The following is a 24,102-nucleotide window of genomic DNA, read 5'->3' as shown; positions in this document are numbered from 1 at the left end:
TTTTCCCCACACTGGAGGTTCTCAGGGGCTTACACATGACAAATACAAGGTCAGTAACTTTGGAAAGCTGTTTTTTTATGCAGTTTTTCAATTGCAGTTCCAAGAATGTCCATTGGTGACAAACAAGGTACTTCACACAGGAAATGGGAACTCTTTATTTCAATTAATGTTCTTGGGTTCTATTCAGGACAGCAGGAAGGCCCAGCTCATCTCTCAAATGGCCAAGGAAGAACTGCTGGAGCTGGTCCACATGATTAAAGAGCAGCTGATCTTAATTTTCACTGAAGTCACCAAGTGATGTAACAATTCTGCATATAATTTTGCTTATATAATTCAGTATATAATGCACTGTTCGACTCTGCCATAGATTTTGAAAAATATACAAACCTGTTTTAACCACATTAAAGAGATTTGATAGACAACTATCAATTACTCAACAGTTTAGGACAATATCAGACACTCCTATAACTTCATTTTAAACTACAAAAAGAACATAAATTCATATAAAATACAACAGATTAAACAAACTTCTCTTTTTTCAAGGAAAAAATTAGGTATCAACTCAATCTGCCATAGTGTGAAACATGAATATAAAATAAGTTACCATTAGTAATGCCTGCATTGCTGATCTATGAACTGGTCGAATGAAGTCTTAAAAAAACTATACAGTATTATTGCACTCGTGGCTGTGCAGTGTGGACCGGCCAGCACTGAAACAGGGCTCATTGAGTGTTTGTCCAGGAGGCACAACGTGGCTGCAGGAGAGGCATCCAGCCTGCACCAACAGCAGCTGTCTTCAGTGCAGGCCTTCATGGGTCTGCACCACGTGGCCCGGGAACCACCACCCAATGCCTGTGGAGAGACAGCTGGGTTACAGTCAGCAGCACCCTGCACCACAGCAGCACCCCTGCAGCGAGCCTGCTGCACCCCTGCAGCGAGCCTGCCCAAGATGGGGACTCGTAAGCTATGCTAAGCCACGGGTGACACGGGGACGTGAGAGTGGTTTGTCACAAAATACCTACAGGATGTGAACTCCATGCTACCAAAAGCCGTGGGGCTTTTGCAGGGGAGCAGGGCAGTACAGCAGAGCATGACAGTGTTCTGCTCTCAAGGATTAAGCAAGGAGCAGACATCATCCTGTTCCCCAAGGCTCTGGAATTCAAGTGGGTTAAAAGCCAGGGAGACCTTAAGGCCCTGGACAGAGGCTATTCTAATGCACGAAAGCAGCGTTTCTGATCTCTGCACCACACACTTCATTGACATTAGCCTGCTGTAACACACATTCTCCTGCCTCACGGAATGCCAGCTTCCTGCTCTGAGACAGGCAGAATGAGCCACATCCCAAAACCTCCCACCCAAACAGCCTCTGTGACACCACATGTGGCAGTTTAACATCATGGGAGCTGTTCTCCAGAAAAGCATCTAACTGAACAAACACACAATCCTAAAATGCAGTCTCCAGTGTGCCCATCTTACCTGGGCAAACACACTGGTGACTGGAGGAGACTTACGAGAAGTTTCAGGGCTGATCGATGGGGCTATGATCGATGATGGGGCATTGACTCCATGTGCACGTTCAGCTTCATCTCATTGTCAAGGATCTGTACAAGCTGCTGCATGGAAGGGAGGTGGCCAGACTCCAGCTTAGACCACACTGGGACATCTAGTGCAGAACACACACGGGAGAGAAGCACTGTTACACTGGGAGCATCAGAAAACAGGCAGAGTTGGTGGAAACATGGAATTGAGAAGCTCCAGGAAACTGTCTGAGTTGGTACTGATCTATGTTGAGGAAAATATCTGAATCAACAATGCTTCCAACCTCTGGCTATGCTGAACCCCAGCCCAACTAGGAGAGCAGAGTGTCTAATGCTTCCATTTAGAAGTGTATCATATTGATGGAGAGGTGCAAAATATCCACTGACATTGCTCTCTACCTGAAAAATCAGTACTGATAATCCGGTAACAGAAATGGATTCTTTAGGATTCCAAAGCTAAAGCGTGCTGCAGAACAGACAGGGAAAGCACGTAACTGGAGAGTACATGACTCTAGCTGGTGGCTTCTTATTTAATGCACATCACACACAGAGAAAGAATATAACAGAGTTATTCCAAGGCACCAAATATCCCTCTGAGTAAGTTTTTACAGAGCTGTTCTAGAATATCTGACATCTGTATAAACTGCTTTATAAGACTTCTATGATTTTCATCATTTATTCTGATAGGCAACATCTAAAGATCCAAATGGATGGTAATTTCCACATATCACATTTGGACATAAATTTCCTGATGCCATCCCTCATTGTCCCCACCACCCAGCTCTCAGATGTGTATATGTGACACCCCTCAAACAAAGTCTCAGCTCACCATTCAAAGTGATTTCAAAAGCCCCAGTGGACATACACTGGTTTTCAATCATGTTGCTCAGGAAGAAGACCATCATGCAGGCGTACACCTGGAAGGGAACAAAGATCCACACAGACCTCGGGCATGTCAGGCACACCTGCTGTTCACAGGTGCCTCTGAACTCCCTCTGTGATTGCTCAAGGAATGTTCCCATCTCCGGACACCTCCCCTTCCTCCTCTGACACAGACTGTGCACCTTGCCTTCCCCAGAAGAGCACCAAAGCAGCTCCAACCCCACCCAACTGGCAGCCCTCCGCACACCTCTGGACCCAGCACAGCCAGCTGCAGGGGGCTGGCAGCGTGACATGGGAACTCAACTGTTCCAGACAGCCTGTCACTGTCACAGCAATCTCCAGATCACAGAGCCAAGGGCCCAGCCACAAACAGCAGAGCAAGGCAAGTCACGTGCACAGAACCCTGACCCTCCTGCACACCTCCCAGCTCTACACCTGGAATTCTCTCTGCACATGGGTGACTAAGGAGGAAAGGATAGCATCTTCAGCAGTGCAGCTCCTCCCTCACCGCCAGCACCTCTCTAATTTCCTGTTCACACACACACTCACACAAGTCACTGCAACACCACAGAACCTGGCACAGCAGCCACGCACCGCAGCCAGCCCAGCCAGGCATGGAGTTGGCCCATTTAATTCATCTGGAAATATTACAGCTTCTGGGCATGCAAACTGGCCAGTGAAAGACCCAGGGCACTGTGCAGCTCAGCATGAAGGTCTGTACATTACTTTAGTTTAGTGGAATAAATCTGGAACAAGGTTACTCTAAATCAGAGTACAACACCCTGAATCCACTGGCATCATCACTACTGACTCATGGGGATATTCTCCCACAATGTCATGCCAGTCTGCTCTCCAAAAACACCCACAACATTTCAACTTCATTTTTCTAACACTCTTCTAATTGCTGCCTAATCTATCAGGAGTCTGATGGAAGCATCAACTGCAAAACCGTTATGAGACAAGAGAAGGGAAACTGTAATTTTAACATCAACAATACTGGCTTGAAATGCTCTTCTTGAGCCCTAAAAAATAAGAACTCTTTAATCATCTTTGTCAGCACATTAACTTCAGCTGTCCCTCTGCAGTAGCAGCAGCTTGGAAAGAGGTCACAGAAGCACACCCGGGTTTGTCAAAAGCATAAAGCACAACTGGTAAGAATTATTCTACCATAAGGCTGCAGAGTATGAAAGGTAAATCAGTCAGAACTGAGGGACTCACAGAGCACCCTCATGAAGTAACTCTGGAACTGCTTTTTCAGACTAAAAGAAGTATGTTCTTTACCTTGTTTTCCTGGCCCCACTGCCAGATGCTTGGAGCTTGCATGCCAAAGAAAGCAAACGGGTCCTTGCCAACGATGATTAAGCCAATTAATACTAGTTTGAAGACAGACAGAAAGGATGCTATGTGCCTGTTGGAGACAACACACACCAGTGACTGAAAGGTTCAGTTCCTACTTCACCATACACAACTGCAATTCACATCACTAGGAGAACTTTGACAGCATACAATCAAATGTTTCAGGGGAAGTAGAAAACTTTCCAAGATTTATCTCACTGCAAAAAAACCCCAAACCAAATCAAACCAACAACAAAAAAAGCAACACACATAACATCCCCAATAAGGCCCTGCTTTTGCACAGCACCCCAGAATGACACCTTCCTGTAAACCATAGAGTCTTTTGCTCCTCAGCAGACTTCAAACAGGACTTGGCTTTTAACTTACAGATGCCTGAACTGGGTAAGAGATTCAGTTTCTAAAGGTGCTCCATATTACAGACTTGTCTGACTGAGAGGCACCACTTCCTGCGGAGCATTTCCCAGTGATGTACAGCTCCCCACAGCCAGCCCACACCGAGGCACTGCGCCCCGCAGCCTCCCACCAGCACAACCCTGCCAGGAACCGGGCCAACGAGTGTTCAGGAGCCACCCAGTAACTATGGCATCACTCCCCAGCGTGGGCACGCTGCTTTAAGCAACAGCAGTAACACTGTTTTGCCTTCTTCTGAATTTCTTTGGGCCTTCCCCCCACAGCTGCAGCAAAGGCCACTCCAGCAGCTCCCAGCCTGAGGTGAGCTCTCCCTGATTCAGATGTTAACATTGAACTTTCTCTTCCTCTGAGTCCTTAACCCATTACAGGGATTTATCACTAAGTGCATAAGCCTGAGCAACAAATTGAATTAATGTCCAGATACAGCATGAAGAAGAGCTAGGAAAATTTGCTGTTTCAAAAAAAAGTTATGTAATTTATTGGAGGTTAAATATGACAGGCTTCATCATACAGATATCCATATAGTGATACCTGTATGGAAAATTAAGGCAGCTACCTGGAAGGCAAGAAAATCATACAAGCGTCCTTGTATGCATCTGCAATAGAAAATCCCCTCAAGTTTACATTTTCAGCATTATTTCAGTGTAAATGCACGTGTTTACCACTGTAAGCAGACAGAGCACACGGCATGAAGTGAGAGGCTCACCTATAGATAGGTTGAGGAAGGTAGTTCTCCCCTTCGATTCGGATGTCTGGGTACCGCTGGCTGATCACCCGCATGTACTCCTCAAACCCCCGCCTGTAGCCTCAGGAGACACTGAACAGACAGCACTGTCACCACAGCCCAGGGCTGCACTCACCCTCTTCATAAGCCCGCCGCGTTAAAATAGAACTCACATTTTTTATGGCACACAGAAAACCCAATCTGCAGTGCAATTACACATCACAAATCCCAACAGGCAAGCCCTGGGTGTGACATGATTTGCTCCACATCCCAGCACAGACACAGAGTTCTGGAAATACCCACTAAGCATCAAATCACTTGCTTTCCCTGCAAAAATCTGTTAAGTTATGATTAATTTATAAAATCGATATAAGAAATCCCTTGCTCTGTGCCAAAAAAAAAAAAAAAGAAAGAAAAGATATCTTCACGCAGAGCCGTCTGAATCCCTTTCTGGGACTGTCCAGACAGGCAGTGGCTCTCCCAGCCACCTCTATGTCAGCACGGCATGGGAACTGCAGGAGTTAAATATTCCCGGGCTGTCGTCTGCCTCTATACAACTGCGGTAAAGCGCCAAAGACCCCGATCCCAGCACTTTCCCCTGAGGGACCCGCAGGGCTCGCCCAGGCTCTGCTCCGGCCGCCCCGAGGGCCGAGAACCGTAGTGACGAGTGCCCCGGGCCTGCTGAGCTCTTTTCTCCCCGCCAACAGGCTCCGCGCGCCGGGGCCACCTCACCCCTGCTGGGAGCTGCTGACACCACCGCAACACCGCCGGAATGGTGCAAAGGTGCCCGAGCGCACCGACTGCAATTCGGGCACTGCACCAAAACACAAAATTACAGCCATTGCGAAGACATCGGCTCCTCCCAAACGTTAGACCCGCACCAGCACAACGCCATACACGGCATTAAAGGGCCCGAAAAGCGCGATTTTATGGCGGGTGGCCTTAGAGCGCGACCCACTGAAGAGCCGCCGCCCGCGGCCCGCCGCCGCCTCCCACGCTCCAACAAGGCCGGGCGCCCCGACAGGTTGCCTGGGGCAGGGCGGCCCCGGCCCCGGGGGAGGCCCCTCCACGCACAAGAACGAGAGGCCGCCGCAGCACTGAGGGAAAAGAAGGGAAAAAACCGAACGAGGGAGGGAGAGGCGACGGCCCGTCGGACGCCGCCATTTTGGCCGCCGCCATCTTGGCGGGCGCCCCTCACCAGATCTGAAACTTGAGCAGCGGCCCGGTGGCGTAGGCCATGCGCAGCTTCTTCGCCGGCAGCCCGCCCTGCTCGGCCGCCGCGGCGCCGCCGCCGCCCGGTGCCGCCGCCAGCCCCGCCAGCAGCAGCAGCAGCAGCAGCGGCCACGGCCGCGCCGCCATCTTGGGCCGCCCTCACGCTGGCCACGCCCTTCTCCCTCAGTCCCCTCACGATGACCACGCCCACGCGCGCGCTGATTGGCGCGGCGCGCCCCCGGCGCGCCCCCTGGCGGTCGCACTCGCTCGCACAGCCCGCTGCTGTCAAACGCTCTTTATTCTTATCTACAGCCCCCTCGCATAAAGACCGCCTCCGCTTAAATATCATACAGCTGTCACAGGCCTTCCCTTCTCCCACCCACATAAGGAAAAACAATCCGGTTTAGGCAGTGTGTTGTCACAAAAGGAGCGCATTTCTCGCTGGATCAGCAGCAGAATTGGCTGATGCTCATCACTTGCTTACGGCTTCATGGGCACAAATCTTTAGGAAAACTCTTCTTTAAAGGCAAATGAGTAGCAAATCTGTGGACTTTCGAACCCTTGGTCATTTGCTGAAATGTTTAACAAACTACATTTTGCATGAACTTTGTGTTAGCACCACATTGGAGCTCGAGGAAGATTTAAACACCCAGTTCTAGGTCTTCCAGTTCCTTAAGGAGGGCAGCTTCTTTCTGTATCTTCTCCACCTAGAGCAGAAAATGTCACAGATGTAATTTATTATAAAATGAACCTGGAATAAATTGTACAGATCTCAATTGTACCTGATTCTTCTCCAGCTGTTTGCCAGCAGCTGCCTGTTCTTTCAGCTGCTCAATTGCCTTTAGTTTCTGAAAAAAAAAACCAACCAAAAACAACCAATCAAACAAAATTTATTGGTGAAGCAAGAACAGAAAAAAAGTCTTAGAAGTTGCTGATGTGTCTGGAGGCAGGTGTCTATGGAAGGCACAATACCTTATGCATCTCCAGATGCTTCACCCAGAATTTCCCACCCATAACAGACATTTCTTTCAAGAACAGAACCTAGGAATAGCAGTACTTCATCTCAGAAACAAACACCAGGCATTGTCTCACTGAAGGGCTAGATCCAAAATTGGAAATTACTCCACCACCATCCCTCTTCAACACAGTTTCCTCAAAAAGCCTGGAAAGTTAATCCAGAGACTACAAGCAGCAGCAGGCAGCCAAGAGAAATGGGAAAGATTCTCTAGCCAGAACGTAACAATTTCTATTCTGGAATTATTTAATGCAAGAATTCTCCAGACTGGCAGTAAGCTGTGCACTCGCACCACAAGGCAAAGCACGGGGCACGGCTCCCTTGCCAGGTGCAGGTCCCAACAGCCACAGAAGGCACCGAGCTCCTGTCTGAGCACCAGCACCTGCCAGCACGCCCCGACCCTCAGCTGGGACTGGCTGCACCTCCACAGCATCCTGCCAGAGCCTGAGGTCAGTTTGAAAGGCCCCTGCCTGTACTGCCACCCCTGATGCACCTTCAGGAGCCCTGGCACACGATGCCTCCACTGCTGCAGGGCAAAGGGAGGCGGGTACAAATCTGGGGCATCCTCCTGAACTCAGACTCACACTAGCTCTGGCAGACCAGCCCTTGGAGGAATACTCTGTTAGAAACCTAAGAATCTCCTCACACCTTTTTCAAGTTCTTTATCTTCTTGTCCACTTCAGGATCTCCCGTGGTCATGGCTGGCACAGGGCTCTGCAGGGCATTCTGTGGGGTTTTGACCTGGGCAGGGACTTGGTGTGCATCAGCTTTGGCCTCCTGCAGACACAAACACAATCCAGAAAATACCTCTGATTACAAAGAGAGTGAAAAATGTCTTCAATCACTTTAGAGGATCCATTTAAAATTCCTTCTTTCCCCAGCTTGCTGGTGTATTCCAAAATCCGGGCATGACTTGCTCTGAGGTACTGCATTATCTACTGACCTGCCTTCCATGGACAAAGGCTTATCTGGAACAGCTCACATGCTGCTTCTTGCTTAATCTCTACTTCCTCAAGATCCCAACCACACACAGCACAGGGAAGCATCAGTTTAAGGGTGATATGACAAACACATACACAAATATTTTACAAAACAGACTGGGTCATTGTCTCTGAAGCAAAAAAGGGCTCAAAACCAGTGCTAGAAAATTTTTAAAATAGCATTGAAAGAAACCATTGCTTCAGAGATTTGTAGAAATTGGAAGGCTAATACCAAAAGCTGACTTTTATCTACCCAGTCAATGAACAGTAAGTCCAGCAGTGACAGACAGGCTGCCTCTGGTCTGCCCTAAAAGCACACCCCAGCCTTGTCCTGCAGGGAACACAAGCACCCCCCTGCTCTTCCCTCCCACATAAAACCCAAACACATTCTGTGCAATCTCCTTGTCAGAATCTCCTTGTCTGCACACTGATTTTAGCTAACATTTGCAGCCACTCAGCCAAGCTGTTCCTTTGGAATCACCCTTCTGTAGCTGCTATTCTCTGGTTAAACTCTGCTGCCCTTCCCACACTGCTGCACCAGCCACTGCTCTGAGACTGACCGCTGTCCTTTGGGGAAGCTAATTAATTAATTAATTAATTAGATCCTTGTAACAACTATTTTTGCAGTACCTGTTTAGCAGCTTTCTTTGCTTCGTGTTTCCTCTGATTTTTGAGAGCTATTTTAGACATTGGCTTATCACTGCCTCCCAGCTGGGGTTTCATGTTCTGGGGTGGCTCATCCTCATGCTGCAGGATATGCAAAATGGTTAAAACCCCATATTCCATGTTGGCACAGAAATCCTAAAATCTGCCTAAGACAACATCACATGCAAAGATGAACCAGAAAGAAAAAAGAAAGAAAGGAAGTGGGGGAAAAGGTATGCACTCCTTGGAACAGCCAAAGAAGTGTGAAAAGGATTTCAAACTCATCCACTCGAGTTTGCATGGGACTACCCTGTGTGCCCTAATGATTTCACAGATTTCCAGTAAGAAAACAAAATCATTATGTAAGGAAATAAAATCCAAGAGGAATAACCTAGCACAAAATGACCGAAGCCTGGCATTTTGCTGTTGCTGACAGCTTTTAATTCAAACTCCTGATGACCAGAGAGGAAGGCTCCCTTGGATGGGAGATGGGGAGCTCTTGGAGGCAGTGGGGGCAGAAAGGGGGCTCTTTGGTGTTTTTAAGATAACTATCAACTGTGGCACTGTATTCTTTTAATGCATGTGACAAGACCTTTTGCCCATATAAGTAAGCAGAATTATTTCACTGACTGTATCTTTTCCCTCCTCCCCCTGCTCAGGGATGGTTTGTGAGAGCAGCCCTCAGCATGGCTAACAGACTGCTTGCAGGCTGAGTCTCCTGCAAAAGCACCAGGCTCAAAATCAAAGCTCTCTGGGACCCAAACACCAAGGGTGCAGCTATTATATGGAATTAGTTGCTACTCAGCCTACTTTGGAAACTTGCAGAAAGAAACTAATTGTACAAGCAGATCACCGTACTGACATGTGTTTAAGCTGCAGCTGACTTGCTAATGATCCAATCTCTTTTTGCAATAAGTACATTTACTTTATTTAACACCCCCCCAAAAAAAAACCCAAGAAAAAGAAAAAAAAAAAAAGAAAAAAAAAGAAAAAAGAAAAAAAGAAAAAATGGCTGTTGGGAGACCACTCAAGCCCCAGGCTGGCTGGGTTCAGAACTGGCAAGTCAAGTCACCCAGATCAGAGGCTTTTGTCCTAACTCAATTTCACCACAAGCCATGCTTGGAGTTTAGTATTTCAGAACATGTTGCAAAGAGTATAACAAAAATTTGCAAATGCTTTGTGAAAGGATGGTATTTGGGATGAGAGCTTTCTAGCATACGTTCTTGCAAACTGTGAGCAAACTGCCAAAGAAGGTCACCAAAGCCCCTCCAAACCCCCACAGTGCTGTCAACCTGGTTACTCTCCTCAAAACCACGCACACAGGTGAGGGAGGCCAAGCTCCAAAGAGACAGGAGACAAGGGGCAGGTCCCTCAGGACACTGCCACTCACCAGCTTGGAGCTTGTCACGGGCCTGTTCCTCAGGGCGGGCGGTCTGTACGCCTGCGCTGGCCTGGGCTCGGCCCGGGGCAGCTCGCTGGGAACTGCCTGGTACCTCACCGCCCTCTCGGGGAACACGCCGTCCAGGAAGGGCTGCCAGAACACCTGCCACATCTCCTGGTCAGCCGGGACCTCGTGGGCGTGCAGCACGGAGCCCGTGTAGTGCCAGATCTTGTAGCCGTTGCCGACGCGCAGCCGCGGAGCGCACGTGGCCGTCACGATGTGCTCCCCGTCGGGACACCAGGAGAAGTACGTGGAATCCGAGGCCACCGGCTTGGAAATCAGCTTGTAGTTCTTAACGTCCCACACTTCCATCTGTCCCCTGAGGTTTCCAAACCCTGCCAGCACCAGGATGTGTCCGTGGGGGCTATAGTAGGCAGCATTGCGAGGCCCGGTGCCAAAATCAAACACGGGGTCACATTTCAGGTTAAAAACCGTGGCTTTGGCAGGCATGAAACCATACACAGCACAGAACTCGACAGAATTGGGGCTCCAGGCAACATCGTAAATAGGGCCATTTTTGGCTAAAGGAAAAGGAAAAACATGCAGCTGTTGGGAGACTGCGTTTTTTCAGAGCAAGCCAAAATAAAATCCACAGTGACTCTTCATGCTTTGCTAAAATGCTGCATTCTAATTATTGACAGTGAAAATTAATCTGCTAACAACAGAGGGAAAAACAACCTTGTATCTTCTGATAACTTTAGTTACAGCTTGCAACAATAACTGCAGTCATTCCAAATTACCTCTGTAGGGCCAGCACCAACACTTTAACAGTAAGCATAGCTTGACATGTAAAAAAATTCCTTTTTTTTTTCCTCAAGTATGACCTCAGGACCTTCTCAAATTGTCCCACTGGAAACCTGCAAAAACAGGAGTTTTATACCAGCTGGATAATAGTTTCTCTTCTTTTAATCTAAGAAATATTGTGTAGTTCAGCTTTGTAGAGGTAAGCAGTAGTGACCTGAGTTACCTTTGGAGCATGCCCATGCACAATGTAAGTCAGATTTTAATGTGAGTGAGCACACAAAAATGGCTTTACATGTAATGATCAAAATTTGGCACTGTTAGAAGTTATTCTGGGGGGTGGAACATTAGGAGATACTGAAGAATAATGAATTAGTGATGAAAACTCAGGTAAAATACCCAGAGGTAAAAACAAATCACAGGCCATTATAACTTTTCATCATCTGGGTATATTTACCCATAGCTCAGATAAATGCCAAGTGCAATACAGAATCCTTAAATCCAGAGATGACCCAAAATGTTCAAACTGAGTTAAATGGTTCATGCCTGTTGTCACTCTGAAGTCTCATTATCTTTAGAAACAAGGATGTATAATCACACTGTGTGTTCCCCTTCAAAACCTTTTCAGTGACATTAACCCAGTGCAGCTCAGCTACAGAGGTGACACAAAATGACATTTGGTGATATCAGCAGCTGGAGAGATGAGGGCAGCTCCATGCAGCCTTCAGAGCTCTGCCAGAGCCTGCAGCAGCACCACATCTTAGTTGAAATTCAAAAGCCCTGTGCAAATGCCAGAGTGGAAAAAAGCTTCAAAAAAGATCCAACTTCTCAGGGAATGAGGCACCTCTCAGTCCAAGCCCAGCACTTGCTTTTATCAGTTTGGGCTTTTCCTTGAAAAGGAAATAGCTAAATTAAATGAAAAGACTTCCTGTTAAATACAGATGTAGTAGAAATAAAGAACATCTTAGTAAGTATGTAGTTAAACAAGTAGTGTCTTAAGCTGGGAAACTGCTCCCAGAGAGATTCTATATACTGAGTCATAACCCAAATTCTCCTTCCCCAGTGGAGTTACCATCAAGGGCAAATGGGGCACAGCACTCTTGCACAAGTTTTGCAGCAGAAGGCAAACTGGAAATGTTCCCAGTCAGCGTTGTTATGGAAGTCACATTCACAGTAGCTCCAGCAAAGGCAGTCCACGTCACCCCATCCCCAGTGCTCCCAAGCACTCCCAACAAACCAGCCTCTACAATCCCAAACTGGCCAGATGTTTGCACACAATAGCAGGAGCTTGAGAGAAGGAGAAAAGACCCCCACAGGGGAAGTTAAGGCATGGACTTCCAATTCAAGCTAGACAATTAAGCACATTCATCTGCTGCTCCCCAATATGTCATTTTTATGTTTTAAAACACTTTCAATATTACAATACAAAATAAAGGAGTTCTATTTTCCATCAGACTTCAAAACATTGCTCTCACTCTGCCCTGGCTGCCTGAGGGCAGTACCCTGCATGTGTTAAAGTGCAGGCAGGACTATTCTGTTTGGTGACACACATTCCTGCCCATTATGGATTCTCAGACACCAACCTGGCTCCATTGTCCAGGTGTTTTCTCAGAGAGTACAGTTCCCTCCCTGTGCACCTGGACACCTTTCCAATCAAACTATCAGCAAGTATTAACTGGAAGCGTTTGCTCTCTGCCACTGACATTAAGATGGCAAATCTATCAAAGGTAAGAAAATTCAGCTATTGAAAAAAAAACCCACACCAACCCAGCAAAAAGCAACATCCTCCTGCAGAGCTAAAGAACAAAACCAAAAAAAAAGGTGAAGGACGTTTTGTGTAGAGGATTTTGTTGCCAAGGTCAGTTCAGGAGACTGAGAAGCCCGGGGGGCTGCAGGGGCTGCGGGGGCTGCAGGGGCAGGAGGAGCTGCAGGGCAGCACAGGAGGTACTCACGCAGCTGCACCACGGCGCTCTCCCCGCTGGCTGCCAGGTAGTGCAGTGTCTGCTCGCCGTAGTACGAGGCCCCGCTCTTGTCCACCTCGGTGCTGGCAACCACCAGCACGGCCGTGGCTGTGAACACACACAGTCAGTGCAGCACAGCCCTGAGAAGCACAGCAGCCACTGCACACAACACCTGACAGAGCAGTCAGCTCCGCTGGGAGCTCTGCTGCTTGCTTGTGCGGTAGGGCTGGTATTGCTCTCTTTTGAACTGTGTTTTTCCTAAATGCTAACACAAAAGCACTGAATACCTTCCTTTCTCAGGTGGAAAACATCAACTCAGTCTATTCATTTACTGTTAGATCACAAGCAAGTGAACATCCTTTGTAGCTATAAAAAAATATTAAACTATGGCAGAAACCAAACATCCTGATCCATCCTTGACTGAAACATTTCTTCAACAGCTTCTGTATGCACATCTGCTATCCAAAGCTGTGGGGGGTGCAGAGCAGGGCCCTGTCTCATCAGGGCAAGGCCCAACCTGCCCCTCCCCATGGCACATGCACCCCAAAATGTCTTCAGACAACAGTCTTTGCTGTGTCTCACAGTACCCAAGTATGGGTTCTGTATGTGTGAAACACCTTCCTTATATTCCAAACTATGGGGGTTGAAGTAAAATGACTTGTACAAATCATTCTAAAACAGCTCACTGCTAACAACAGCAAAGGACAGAGGCCTCTCAGCTCACCCCGGTTATCATATGTATGCATACAGATAATTCTACAGATTAAGATCATATTGTCACATGAACTATTGTTATGTTTACAATCCAATTATATTATTGACACAGAATGCAAAATTATATAGGAATTTGTCATTCAACTGAAAAATTTACCAGCATGTATAGAATATTTTCAAGTACGAAACAAAAAATGATGAAAGTCACAGGGTAAGTGCTGAGCACTCCAGTGTGTGCAGAAATGCACCTCAGCAAAGCATTAATGGCTGCCCTCAGGATTTATCAACTTATGCAAATTAAACACAAACCCCACACAGTAAACAAAGTAAGTCAATCCAAAATGAGCACAATATAAAAGTACAGAGCTGCCATACCTTTTTTGTTCCATAGCATTGTCACCTTGTCAGCTTTAAAGAAGCTTTTGTTGGCCAGTGCTGACTGTGGACCCCCGAAGTTGGGGTACTGGTAGAGCCTGACAAAGGACGGGGCACCTTTGCTGCCTGGGACATAAACAGCAACCTGAAACAGCCAGAGGTTTCACTGCAGGTTAAAGCCTTGCTAGCACAGGGCAGAGTTACTGAAATAGTTACATTGTACTAAAATCACAGTGCGTGGGTTTTTTTTTTTAAGAAAACCAAAAAAAAGATTGGAAGCTGGATCAGAAGTACCTTGGTTGGCTGTGCTCCTGGGGACAACACGAAATCACTGACCTTCTGCAAATGCAGCTTGTTTGCAATGGTATCTGCCAAGGAAAAGGCCACAGATGTCTGATGTTAATGACAAACCACATTACCTGGATGCCCTAACCACATCCTTCTATGGGGCTGTACCCTGGTAACACAGACCAGTAAAGACAATCACAAAGGATCTCTTTTTCTAGGCAAACAACCATTGTTTTCCCATTTCACCACAGCATTTCACCTACAAAACCAACTTGAATCAAGCCTTGAATCAGTGCCTGAAAGCCAGCACTTAGTATTTGGAAGTTCAAAAAGCAAAGGAAGCCTCTGAACCCAAGGTGAAGGCAGCCTGTGTTTGAAGCAGATATTCTTCACCTTATCTGTGCTGGCTTCAGTCACATTCAGGTGCCACACAGAGGCAGGGCTCTCCCCTCACAGCTCCATGGGATAACTCCTCCCAACAGGCCTGCTCAGCTCAGCACTGCCCCTTCCCAAACAACTGATGGGAGCAGCACCACCCCACAGCTCCACGCAGCCAGGAATGTGCACTGCCAGCAGACCTCCTGCCCAGGCTGGCATTCCATGCTCCCCACAGCCTGGTTAACATCAGCAGGGCTAATTCTCAGGAAACAATCTCTCGTAACCCTAATTCAACTATCAACTTTATAATTAAAACAAAACAAAGAATGCAAAACTAAAACCACATGCTGCTGTTCTCCCCTCAGTTTGCTTTCATTCCTTTACATTTTTGTTCTAATTAATTTTTACCTTTCTGCTTTTTTCTTTCCCTTTCCTTTTTCAACATCTATTGACTCCAAATATTCTATGACCAACAGTAAATCTCCAGGGTAGAAATCTTCAGACTTCACTATTTCATTTTTGCCATCAATTTTTAATGTGCCATTTTTAGCAGTCTATTGACAGAATATGCACAACCCAAGGAAGTAATTGCAGATCACGTTTTCTACAAAACAATTTCCTGGATCTTGTTAAATGAATAACAGGTCTGTTAAATTGAGGATCATTTCATATCATGTCAGTCAGTGAAAAGAAAATAAGAAAGTGAAAACTCACTTCATTAAAGAATAACGATTCTGAATTCTAAACTGAAATAGAATTTAGGCGGGATTTAAAATAAAAGGCAAGCAAATGAAGAAACAAAAGAAAAACCTGAAAACAAAAACCACCCCTCAAAAGAAGCAGCATTTATAGAAGGAATGAAATGTAGAGAAATACTAGCATACTGAAGTTGTTGTTTTCAAAGAAGTGCACTTCATTGTTCACATTTCTGGCACAAATGCTTTCATCATCTGCCCAGCAAGGACACCTGCACATTAAGGGAAAAGTCAGAAACATGAAATGAAGCTCATCATTACCACTCCAGGACTGTTTTTCCCCTCTATTGTGAGCCCAGTAAGTTCAAACATGATACATTTAATGTGGAAAAATGACATCTGAATTGCAAAAATATACAAGGGGACTTAGTTATTGTTTGCTAAGCTTTCCTCTGTGGTGCAAAGTGAGAGTGAATTTACAATGAACTACACACAGACACTCACAGGCACAGACTCTGGCCTTCAGTTAGCAGCAGGCACTGCTTTGAAAGCCAACACCACACTAAGAGCTCCATCTACCTGGATCAGGTTTTGAAAACCACATTTCTTTGTAAACAATTAGCATCTGGAAGGCTTATTTACCAGTTCTGCATCTTTTTCTGCACAAAAGACTTCAAGCATTTTCCAGTTTTCAGATCATGGAGCTGCAGGTTGGGCACCCCTGCTGTGCCATCCTTAGCAGCTGCAAAAAAACACAGAGGTATTTGAGGCTTAAATCTGCTTCACCCCAACATCCCACTCATGGTCCTGCATGAGCTTCTTGCAAGCATGCAACTCCTGCCCCTGAGGGACCAGACCCATGAATGCTGACTGCTGTACCTATCAACCTCAGTCTGTCTGCAGAAAGAACTCACACTCAGAGCTGCAGGGCTTCTCCCCACTGCAAGGCTGCAAACAACACCTGCACAGCTTTTTAATCCAAACCAAAAACCCCGCTCACAGCAAACAATGGAGGCATGTTCTCCACTCCAGTGTTCTGCTCTCACAGGAATGAGGTGATTGTCCATTCCAGCGCAGTCACAGCTCTCTCTGCAAGCCATGCAAAATGGTTCTGCTGCTTTTCAGCTGCGTGTACCCTCCTCCTTACCCTGGCTAGCACAGCCTGCCTGCTGCTGTCAGTGATTTACAGCAGCCCCAGAACAGCTCACAGCTTGTGCTGCCTTCTCTTATCCTACAGCCTGTCCTGGTTCCAGTCTCCCCAGAGCCTGGCCAGCTCCCAAGGCCCAGCCTTGCCCAGCTCTTCTCTCCCAAGGCAGCATTTACACTGTCTGCAGCTCTCAGAACCAGGAACTGAAACCCCCCAGGGAGGCAGAGGAGGGAATAAAGCTCTGGACAGGGAGAACACTCCAGTCATGGGCCCGGGCAGGACACAATACTCCAGGACAGCACGGCATCTGCCTTGCCCACCCAAGAACACAAGCTGCCTGCAGGACACACTGCAGCACTCACCAAAGCTCAGGAAACACTGACTGACTGACAGAGCAGCTGTGAGCACTGACAGAGCGTGGCTGAGCACAGCCAGCACCAGCTGCTCTGACAACAGCATCCCTCCCGTCCCCACTGCGCTCCCGAGTGCCCACAGAACTTTCTGCACCTTTGTCTACTGCTCATTTAGCCAGTAAATGCACTGCAGAGGCCACAGTGTGGCTAAAGAGCTGCACAAAGCCTCCCAGCTGGCACAAAGCCTCCCCAGCTGGCACAACACTCACTTGCATAGGCCTGCCACGTTGCCAGAACATTATTCTTTGGCGAGAATTCAAGGCAAACTGTCTTTGGGAGATCAAAGGAATGCAGTAACTCAGCTCTGGTGACATTAACCACATTGACCCTGGAACCAAAAGATGCTATTTCAATAAAACATGCTTACAATAGTTAATCAACACTGAGAGAAATATTCAAGTATTTGACTCTTCTAGATCTGCTCCAGATTTGGCCAATGTAACAAAATTGGAAGAGCTTTCTCCCCCATGTTGTTTTTACTAAATTTTTCCAAGAGCACATTTTAAAACCAGACACCCAAGCATGACAAAACACAACACTTATTTTTGTCTGCAACACATAACCCCTAAATGTGAGGGTGAACTCTATAATGCACCTGATCTATAAAAAAGGAACCTTGTAACATTCACAAGGTGTATAGACTCATTATTTTCTATGGACTCTACTAATAGATTAATCCCAGAAACCAGGTACTAGGAGCCAGGAATAAAAAAACAACCAAAGAAAGCACATCCAGACTACATGGGAATGGATGCACCATGGGTGCATCAAGAACACAAAATATTTCATCTGAAAAACTCCATTTAAAGTGTACATGCAAACACTTGCATTAACAGCAATCAGCTTTACACAGACAAGAGTAAATGAGGCATAACTGATTCCATTTATTTCATACAAGCTAAACATTAATAAAATGCACCCACTTCTCTCCATTGCACCAGGCAAAGAGGGAGCCGTCCTTGCTAAATGCAACAGCTTTGCAATTTTTTCCAGAATCCCTAAAGAAATAAGAAAAGTGCATGAGTACCCAGTAGCACCACAATGAAGGTTTTCTTAACAACAACGAAGACAAGACCTTTCCTGCTGTGCCTGAGGAGCCCTGTGTCAGCAGGGACTGTCACCTGGCAGGGGAGCTCAGGCAAGGGCACAGCCTTCCAACCCACCCGCGCTCTGAACTCACTCATACACTGACAGTTTTCAATCCCAGACTACCCCAGCTGCCGGAAGGCAGTTTCCTTGGAGGCAGTGCCAGCAGTACCTTTGGAAGGCCACGCTCTCGGTGAAGCTGGGGGGCCCGTTCACCATGTAGAGCCCCTCGGACCCTCTCACTGCAACAGGAAACAAACAGCGCATTTCAGATGCAGGAAAGTGCCACAGATGATGATTTCCCACTCGTGAACCCTGAGGCACGCCCAGTGCTCCCCACAGTGGCTACAAGGGAATCCCAAGGCACAAGGGGAACCCTGTGCCCCCGGAGCTGCCATCGCCCTGCAGGACTGAGCCCAGGGCGGGCAGCCACAGCCCCACAGGAGAACAGCTCCTCTCATGCCTAACTGCAGCTGTGCAGGGCTCACGCACCACAGCCCCAGAGGCCCTGAGGGAACCGTCACTCACCCTCAGGGTGCCCCACGAGCTGCACACCCTGCGGGAACGTGCCCTGCAGCTCTGCCCCCACCACGATCCAAACTCACAGCAGAGGGGAGCGGGCAGCCCAAAACCCACCTGAACTACTGCAGCCCCCCACCCCAGCGAGGGGAAACAGGCTCGGGTTTAAAGCTCACAAATGCAGAAAAGGAACACGCACATCCCTTATGCTAGGGCAGTTTAAACAGTGAGGCACTGAAAGGAACTTGAGAAGAGCTTCCCGAGCTGCGGCACAAAGCCCGCAGAGCACAGGGACACGGCAGGGACAGGACAGAGACACGGCAGGGGCACGGCAGGGACAGGACAGGGGACAGCACAGGGGCACGGCAGGGACAGGACAGGGACACGGCAGGGGCACGGCAGGGACAGGACAGGGACAGGACAGGGACACGGCAGGGGCACGGCAGCTGCCCACGCGCCGCGGGTCCCCCGCGAGTAACTCAGTAAATCATCGCGGCTGCGGAACGGATCCGCGGCGCGGGGCCACGCGGGGCAGGCCGGCGGCGGGGCGGCTGCTCGGGCGGAGCCGCCGCCGAGGCCTCCTCCGGGGTGCCGCTGCTCGCCCCGGCCCCGGGCCGAGCGAGCCCTGACCAGCGGCGGGGGCGGCACCGTCAGGAAGAGCTTCCCGAGCTGCGGCACAAAGCCCGCAGAGCACAGGGACACGGCAGGGACACGGCAGCGACAGGACAGGGGACAGCACAGGGGACAGCACAGGGGACAGCACAGGGACAGGACAGGGGACAGGACAGGGGACAGGACAGGGACACGGCAGGGACAGGACAGGGACAGGACAGGGGACAGGACAGGGACACGGCAGGGGAACGGCAGGGACAGGACAGGGACACGGCAGGGGCACGGCAGCTGCCCACGCGCCGCGGGTCCCCCGCGAGTAACTCAGTAAATCATCGCGGCCGCGGAACGGATCCGCGGCGCGGGGCCACGCGGGGCAGGCCGGCGGCGGGGCGGCTGCTCGGGCGGGGCACCGTCAGGAACGCCACGACCGGGGCCGGACTTGGCCACGCCGCGGCAGCGCACGCTGGGGAGGGGACGCGCGGCGGGCACCGGAGGAGCACCGGCAGGCACCGGAGGGTCCCGGGCCGCCCCGCCCCAGCCCCGCAGCCATCTGCCGCGCACCAGCCCCGGGCCCCGCGCACCTGCGAGCAGCGGCGTGGGCGGCGCCATCTTGGGGCGCGGGCGGAGCGGCGCTCCCGGTTCCGGTTCCGGCGGCCGGGCCGGACCGGGCCGAGCGCGGACATGGTGGCCAAGCAGCGCATCCGCATGGCCAACGAGAAGCACAGCAAGAACATCACCCAGCGCGGCAACGTCGCCAAGACCTCGGTGCGCGGGGCCGGGCCGGGCGGGCGCGGGCGGGGGTGGCGGGGCCGGGCCGCGCCGCGCTGACGGCCGTGCTGTGCTCGCAGAGAACGGCCCCGGAGGAGAAGGCGTCGGTCGGGCCCTGGCTGTTGGCTCTCTTCATCTTCGTGGTCTGCGGATCAGGTGAGCGGCCGCGCGCGGGCGCCCGGCCCCGGCGGCGGCTGCGGGCCGGACAGTGCAGTGCCCCTGGGGGCTGTCACCGTGCCCCTGGGGACTGTCACCCTGCCCCTGGGGGCTGTCACCCTGCCCCTGGGGACTGTCACCCTGCCCCTGGGGACTGTCACCGTGCCCCTCGGGACTGTCACCCTGCCCCTCGGGACCGTCACACTGCCCCTCGGGACCGTCACACTGCCCCTGGGGGCTCTCACCCTGCCCCTCCGTGCCCCCACATTGCCCCTCCGGGCCGGGCACTGCCCCTCGGGACTGTCACACTGACCCTCAGGGCTCCCACACTGTCCCTCGGCACCATCACGCTGTCCCTCGGGGCTCTCACGCTGCCCCTCCAGGCTGTCACCCTGCCCCTCTGTGCCCCCACACTGCCCCTTTGTGCCCCCACACTATCCCTCGGCACTGTCACCCTGCCCCTCCGGGCTGGGCACTGTCACCCTGCCCCTCCGGGCTCCGGCGGCGCTCGGCTCCCCCGAGCTCGCTGCTGGCGCTGCCCGGCGAGCGCTCCCTTCTCGCTCTCTTGCAGCCATCTTCCAGATCATCCAGAGCATCCGGATGGGCATGTGAGGGGCCGCCGTGGGCCATGGCCCGCCGGCCCCGGCTGCCGCGGCAGCTGCCGAGGAGCGCCCGCCGTGTCGCATTCCAGGTCCCTTCACGAGTCATTCCGAGTTTTCTAGCCCGTGCCACAGTGCCTTGAACAGCACCACATGTATAAAGCAATAAAAGTCTGTTGTTGATCTACAATCGTGGACCTACTTATTGGCTGAAGATCCGGCCTGCTCTCTGTAGTACGTGGAGCTGTACGCGACGTAGGTCCGTAGGAACTGGCACCTCTTGTAAGCACCGTCCCCGGTCGGTGTCGCCCTGCTGTACAGCTGGAAATGGCTGCATGTGACGCTGGAGGCCAGGATCCCTGTAGAGGCTGGAGCCCGACTGTGCAGCATGTTCCCGCGGGGCCCTGAGCCCGCCGTGCGTCCTGGGCGCGGGGCGGCCGCTGCAGCATGTGGCAGTGCCCGCGCCGCCCTGGCTTCGTGTCACCCCCGCAAAACGCTTGTCTGTGTCGGGGCAGGGCGTGCGAGCAGCGGGCACGGGCGGGCAGCCCCGGCAGCAGCCGTGTGGGGCTCCCTGGACTGCGGCAGCGCCGTGCCCAGAGCCGCGGCTCCCCAGCCCCTCCCGGCCCTGCCCGCGCTGTAAATACTTCTTGGACAACTTTCAACAAGTGGTGATTAGTTTTAAATTTGACAATGTTGTGTGGGAATATTGGGTGCGGGGCGGGACACGCTGCCTCCCTGCCCGCAGTTCTGCTTCTGTATGTGCAGCCCCTGCAGAGTGTGGTGTGTCTTGCAATATATATTTAATCCTATTTAAGGTAAAACCTGCCTTCAACTCGATTTCCTTTAACAATGGATTCAGTACTTAACTGCTTCCCTACTGGTGATCACAGTTCCTTCTTCTGTAGACGACTGTAACTTGAGATCACGTGGAAAATGCTGCTATTGATCATATTTCCCTGCTGATGGCCCTGACTCCTGGCTCTGCTGTCTGCATAGTGACAAAGGTGGTGGGAATTGCTCTGCTGGTGCACGCAGTTGCTAAAGGAAGACTTCTTTTCTCTGGGTTTCTTATAAGACAAATTTTAAGTCTGGTTACATTAGAAATAAAATTAAATGGGCTGAGGTTAATGAATTGCCTGTTAGCTGTGAAGGAGCAGATCTTCTGTACATGTTGTATTTCCATATGGAATCCCTGGGCCTGGTGTGAGCCGGGGCTGCCCAGGGCATGGGGACCTTGTGCTGGGACACTCTGTGCTGTGGCGGGGGAAGTCTGTATCATCGCTGATTTTAAATAAAGTTCTTTTCAAATGCAAGCTGTGTTCACTCTGATGTGGGCAAAGCAGGGCTCTGCTGGCTGTTGAGCCTCGGCCATTCACACAGGCAGGGATTAATTGGCTTTTCCCTGAGAGGAGCCCCCGTGCCATGGGGCACCCCGTGCCCGGCTGGGACACGGGGCCGGAGCTGGGCTGCCAGGGCTCTGGGCACACCCAGCTGCCGCTCCCCTTCCCTCTGGGGACCGGCCATCCCCCACAGGGTTCAGCAGGAGCCTTCCTCCCCTCTGCCTCTCTGCTCCCCGGGAATGCGGGGGGCCCCGGGGGTCTGGCCAGCCCTGCCTGGTGCAGCAGTCCCGGGCTGTGGGAGCGGGCAGGGTGGTTTGCCCAAGCTGGTTCTCTGGCGTTCAGTAAATCCGTGCTTTGGGGCAGCGCGGCGCCCTGCAGTGGGGGGACACGGGCAGCTGCGGTGCCACAGCTGGGCTGGGTGGGGGCATCTCTGGAGGGGCCTTCTGGGCCCAGCCGTGCTCTGGCTCCACACACACAGGAACAGAAGCTGCAAAACACCACACTTGTTTCTTTCCGACACCTTTGAGAGCAACACCGGTTTATTTCCCCCCCGAGCGATGCAGCTTGTCCTTTCCGGGCCCCGGCAGCCGGCACGTTGTGCGGCTCTGCTGTGCCCCCGTGCACAGCCGCGCACGGTTCGCTCCTCAGCGCTGAGCTTGCTCAGGTGACGTCATTAGCCACCTGCAACACACTTGTATCTCAATTTTTATTTTTTTTTCTCCTGTGCAGCCTCCTCAAGGCTGGCTGCAGGACCGCGCACGGTTTGGCTCCCAAGGCGAGAGGCGCCCGCAGCCCCGCCAGGCCGCTCGCCGCTGCGGAACCGCGCACGGCCCCGGCTCCGTGTGCCGCCCATCCGCGCACACGCGGCACCGCGGGCCCGGCCGCCACAGCGGCCGCGTTCGCCAAGAACCGGCGCCGGGAGCGGGAACAGCCCCTGCGCCGGGGCGGCGGCGCGAGGGCCCGAGCGGATCCTGGGCTGCGGAGACGACCCGGGAGCGGGAACGAGAACGGGAACAGGAATGGGAACAAGAACGGGACCGGGAGCGGGCGGGGGCGGTGCGGGCAGCCCCGCCCCGCTCACAGCGCCGCCTCGCGGCCGCCGCGGCCCGCGCAGGTCCCGCTGCGCCACGGGCCGGCCGCGGGGGAAGGGCCGGGGAAGGGGCTGTGCCGCTCCGTGCTCACCTCACCTGACCCCCGCTCCGCTGCTGTGCCAGCCTCTTGCCCGCGCTCCCCTCTGAGCCAGGGCCGCGGCCTCGAAGCTCTCCTCAGTAAGCATTTCCTCCGCATCCTCCACTGTTTCCGTAGCTTTTCCCCGCATCTTCCGCCACCGCCGGTCTGAGACGCCGGGCCTGACTCGGGGCCACCTCAGCCCAGCTGCACCGCGTTCGGACGGTTCCGTGAGACCGCGGCTGCAGCCCGCTCCCGCTCCGCGCTGCAGCACACGCTGCCGTGAACGCAGCAGCTGCATCCTTTCTCTTTATGCCAAAGCTACATGGAGCAGTGGCACGATGTCGAAGGCGCGTTCGAGCACCCGCACCTGGTGTGGAGAGCGGCTCCCCCGGCAGCCCCCGGCGTGCCGGGACAGCGGCAGGGGCCGCGCCAGGCGGGGCACGGACGGGTGACAGCAGCGCCCGGGCAGCGCCAGCCGGGCGGGCAGCGCCAGCCGCTCGCCACCGGGCTCTGCCAGCGGCCGCCGCACACCCTGACACCGCGGCGCTCTGATTGCGAGAGCTGCTGCTCCCTTTCCTCTGGCAGCCTCGGGAGAAGAGCCCGCGGCACTCCCAGACCCTTTCTGCCAGTGCACAGGGCACTCCCCAGCCGAGATGCTGTCCAGAGACGAATACAGCTTATCTCTACGCAAAAACTAAACACAAAGCCCCAGAGCAAACCTGACAGGAGCAGAGCAAAGCAAAGGCTTTCTAAGAGAATCAGTTCAATCTTTGTATCATCCCCTTTTTCAGATTTACGAAGTGCCTCTTGCTTTCGGAGAAAGCGCCTCCACAGCTCCCCGGTGTGAAGGATGTGCCTGTCACTGCCCCACGGCTCACACACAGGGGAACAGGCGTTCCGAGGGGAGCAGAGCTGCTCCTCTGCTCCCTGCACAAA

At 51.7% G+C, this 24,102-nt stretch overlaps 4 protein-coding genes across 6 annotated transcripts; 1 reads left to right on the top strand and 3 right to left on the bottom strand.

The window, feature by feature from the left end:
* Positions 1-54: 54 nt before the first annotated feature.
* Positions 55-6,299, bottom strand: SELENOT (selenoprotein T). 2 transcript variants are annotated; one of them, XM_039713567.1, is made up of 6 exons: positions 6,110-6,299; positions 4,894-5,004; positions 3,702-3,828; positions 2,368-2,455; positions 1,512-1,663; positions 55-852 (listed from the first exon to the last, which is right to left on the bottom strand). In XM_039713567.1, exons 1-5 carry the CDS (start codon positions 6,268-6,270, stop codon positions 1,539-1,541), a joined length of 612 nt encoding a protein of 203 aa, XP_039569501.1. In that variant the 5' UTR covers positions 6,271-6,299; the 3' UTR covers positions 55-852; positions 1,512-1,538. The 2 variants fall into 2 exon arrangements, with proteins under 2 accessions (XP_039569501.1, XP_039569502.1); XM_039713568.1 differs by having other exon boundaries at positions 55-866; positions 6,110-6,280.
* Positions 6,300-6,403: 104 nt separating this feature from the next.
* On the bottom strand, positions 6,404-19,751 carry EIF2A (eukaryotic translation initiation factor 2A). Of its 2 annotated transcripts, none has more exons than XM_039713876.1 (14): positions 19,715-19,751; positions 18,175-18,244; positions 17,840-17,914; positions 17,126-17,244; positions 15,999-16,098; positions 15,546-15,628; positions 14,290-14,363; positions 13,996-14,140; positions 12,898-13,014; positions 10,154-10,725; positions 8,749-8,865; positions 7,787-7,915; positions 6,906-6,971; positions 6,404-6,830 (listed from the first exon to the last, which is right to left on the bottom strand). In XM_039713876.1, the coding sequence occupies exons 1-14, from the start codon at positions 19,740-19,742 to the stop codon at positions 6,765-6,767; spliced, it is 1,761 nt and encodes a 586-aa protein (XP_039569810.1). In that variant the 5' UTR covers positions 19,743-19,751; the 3' UTR covers positions 6,404-6,764. The 2 variants fall into 2 exon arrangements, with proteins under 2 accessions (XP_039569810.1, XP_039569811.1); XM_039713877.1 differs by lacking the exon at positions 19,715-19,751 and adding an exon at positions 18,639-18,818.
* Positions 19,752-19,753: 2 nt separating this feature from the next.
* Positions 19,754-21,964, top strand: SERP1 (stress associated endoplasmic reticulum protein 1). Its single transcript, XM_039713880.1, has 3 exons — positions 19,754-19,898; positions 19,982-20,057; positions 20,629-21,964. The coding sequence occupies exons 1-3, from the start codon at positions 19,815-19,817 to the stop codon at positions 20,667-20,669; spliced, it is 201 nt and encodes a 66-aa protein (XP_039569814.1). The 5' UTR covers positions 19,754-19,814; the 3' UTR covers positions 20,670-21,964.
* Positions 21,759-23,908, bottom strand: LOC120504408 (collagen alpha-1(I) chain-like). The gene is made up of 2 exons (XM_039713879.1): positions 23,184-23,908; positions 21,759-22,483 (listed from the first exon to the last, which is right to left on the bottom strand). The coding sequence occupies exons 1-2, from the start codon at positions 23,462-23,464 to the stop codon at positions 21,796-21,798; spliced, it is 969 nt and encodes a 322-aa protein (XP_039569813.1). The 5' UTR covers positions 23,465-23,908; the 3' UTR covers positions 21,759-21,795.
* Between the last annotated feature and the right edge of the window lie 194 nt (positions 23,909-24,102).

This window comes from Passer montanus, unplaced genomic scaffold (assembly GCF_014805655.1).
Source record: "Passer montanus isolate IOZ18808 unplaced genomic scaffold, ASM1480565v1 scaffold29, whole genome shotgun sequence".
Taxonomy (NCBI): domain Eukaryota; kingdom Metazoa; phylum Chordata; class Aves; order Passeriformes; family Passeridae; genus Passer; species Passer montanus.
This window is presented reverse-complemented; position numbering and strand designations above follow the sequence as displayed.

Bases quoted from the DNA above. Each gene is read 5' to 3' on its own strand.
- SERP1 (XM_039713880.1), top strand. From the start codon at position 19,815: ATGGTGGCCAAGCAGCGCATCCGCATGGCCAACGAGAAGCACAGCAAG. The intron at 19,899-19,981 runs GTGCGCGGGGCC...CTGTGCTCGCAG, and splicing joins GCAACGTCGCCAAGACCTCG to AGAACGGCCCCGGAGGAGAA. The intron at 20,058-20,628 runs GTGAGCGGCCGC...GCTCTCTTGCAG, and splicing joins CTTCGTGGTCTGCGGATCAG to CCATCTTCCAGATCATCCAG.
- LOC120504408 (XM_039713879.1), bottom strand. From the start codon at position 23,464: ATGCAGCTGCTGCGTTCACGGCAGCGTGTGCTGCAGCGCGGAGCGGGA. The intron at 22,484-23,183 runs GTGAGGTGAGCA...GGTGTTTTGCAG, and splicing joins AGCAGCGGAGCGGGGGTCAG to CTTCTGTTCCTGTGTGTGTG.
- EIF2A (XM_039713876.1), bottom strand. From the start codon at position 19,742: ATGGCGCCGCCCACGCCGCTGCTCGCAG. The intron at 15,629-15,998 runs GTAAATAAGCCT...CTTAATGTGCAG, and splicing joins CAGAAAAAGATGCAGAACTG to GTGTCCTTGCTGGGCAGATG. The intron at 7,916-8,748 runs GTACTGCAAAAA...TTGTGTCTGCAG, and splicing joins CAAAGAAAGCTGCTAAACAG to GAGGCCAAAGCTGATGCACA.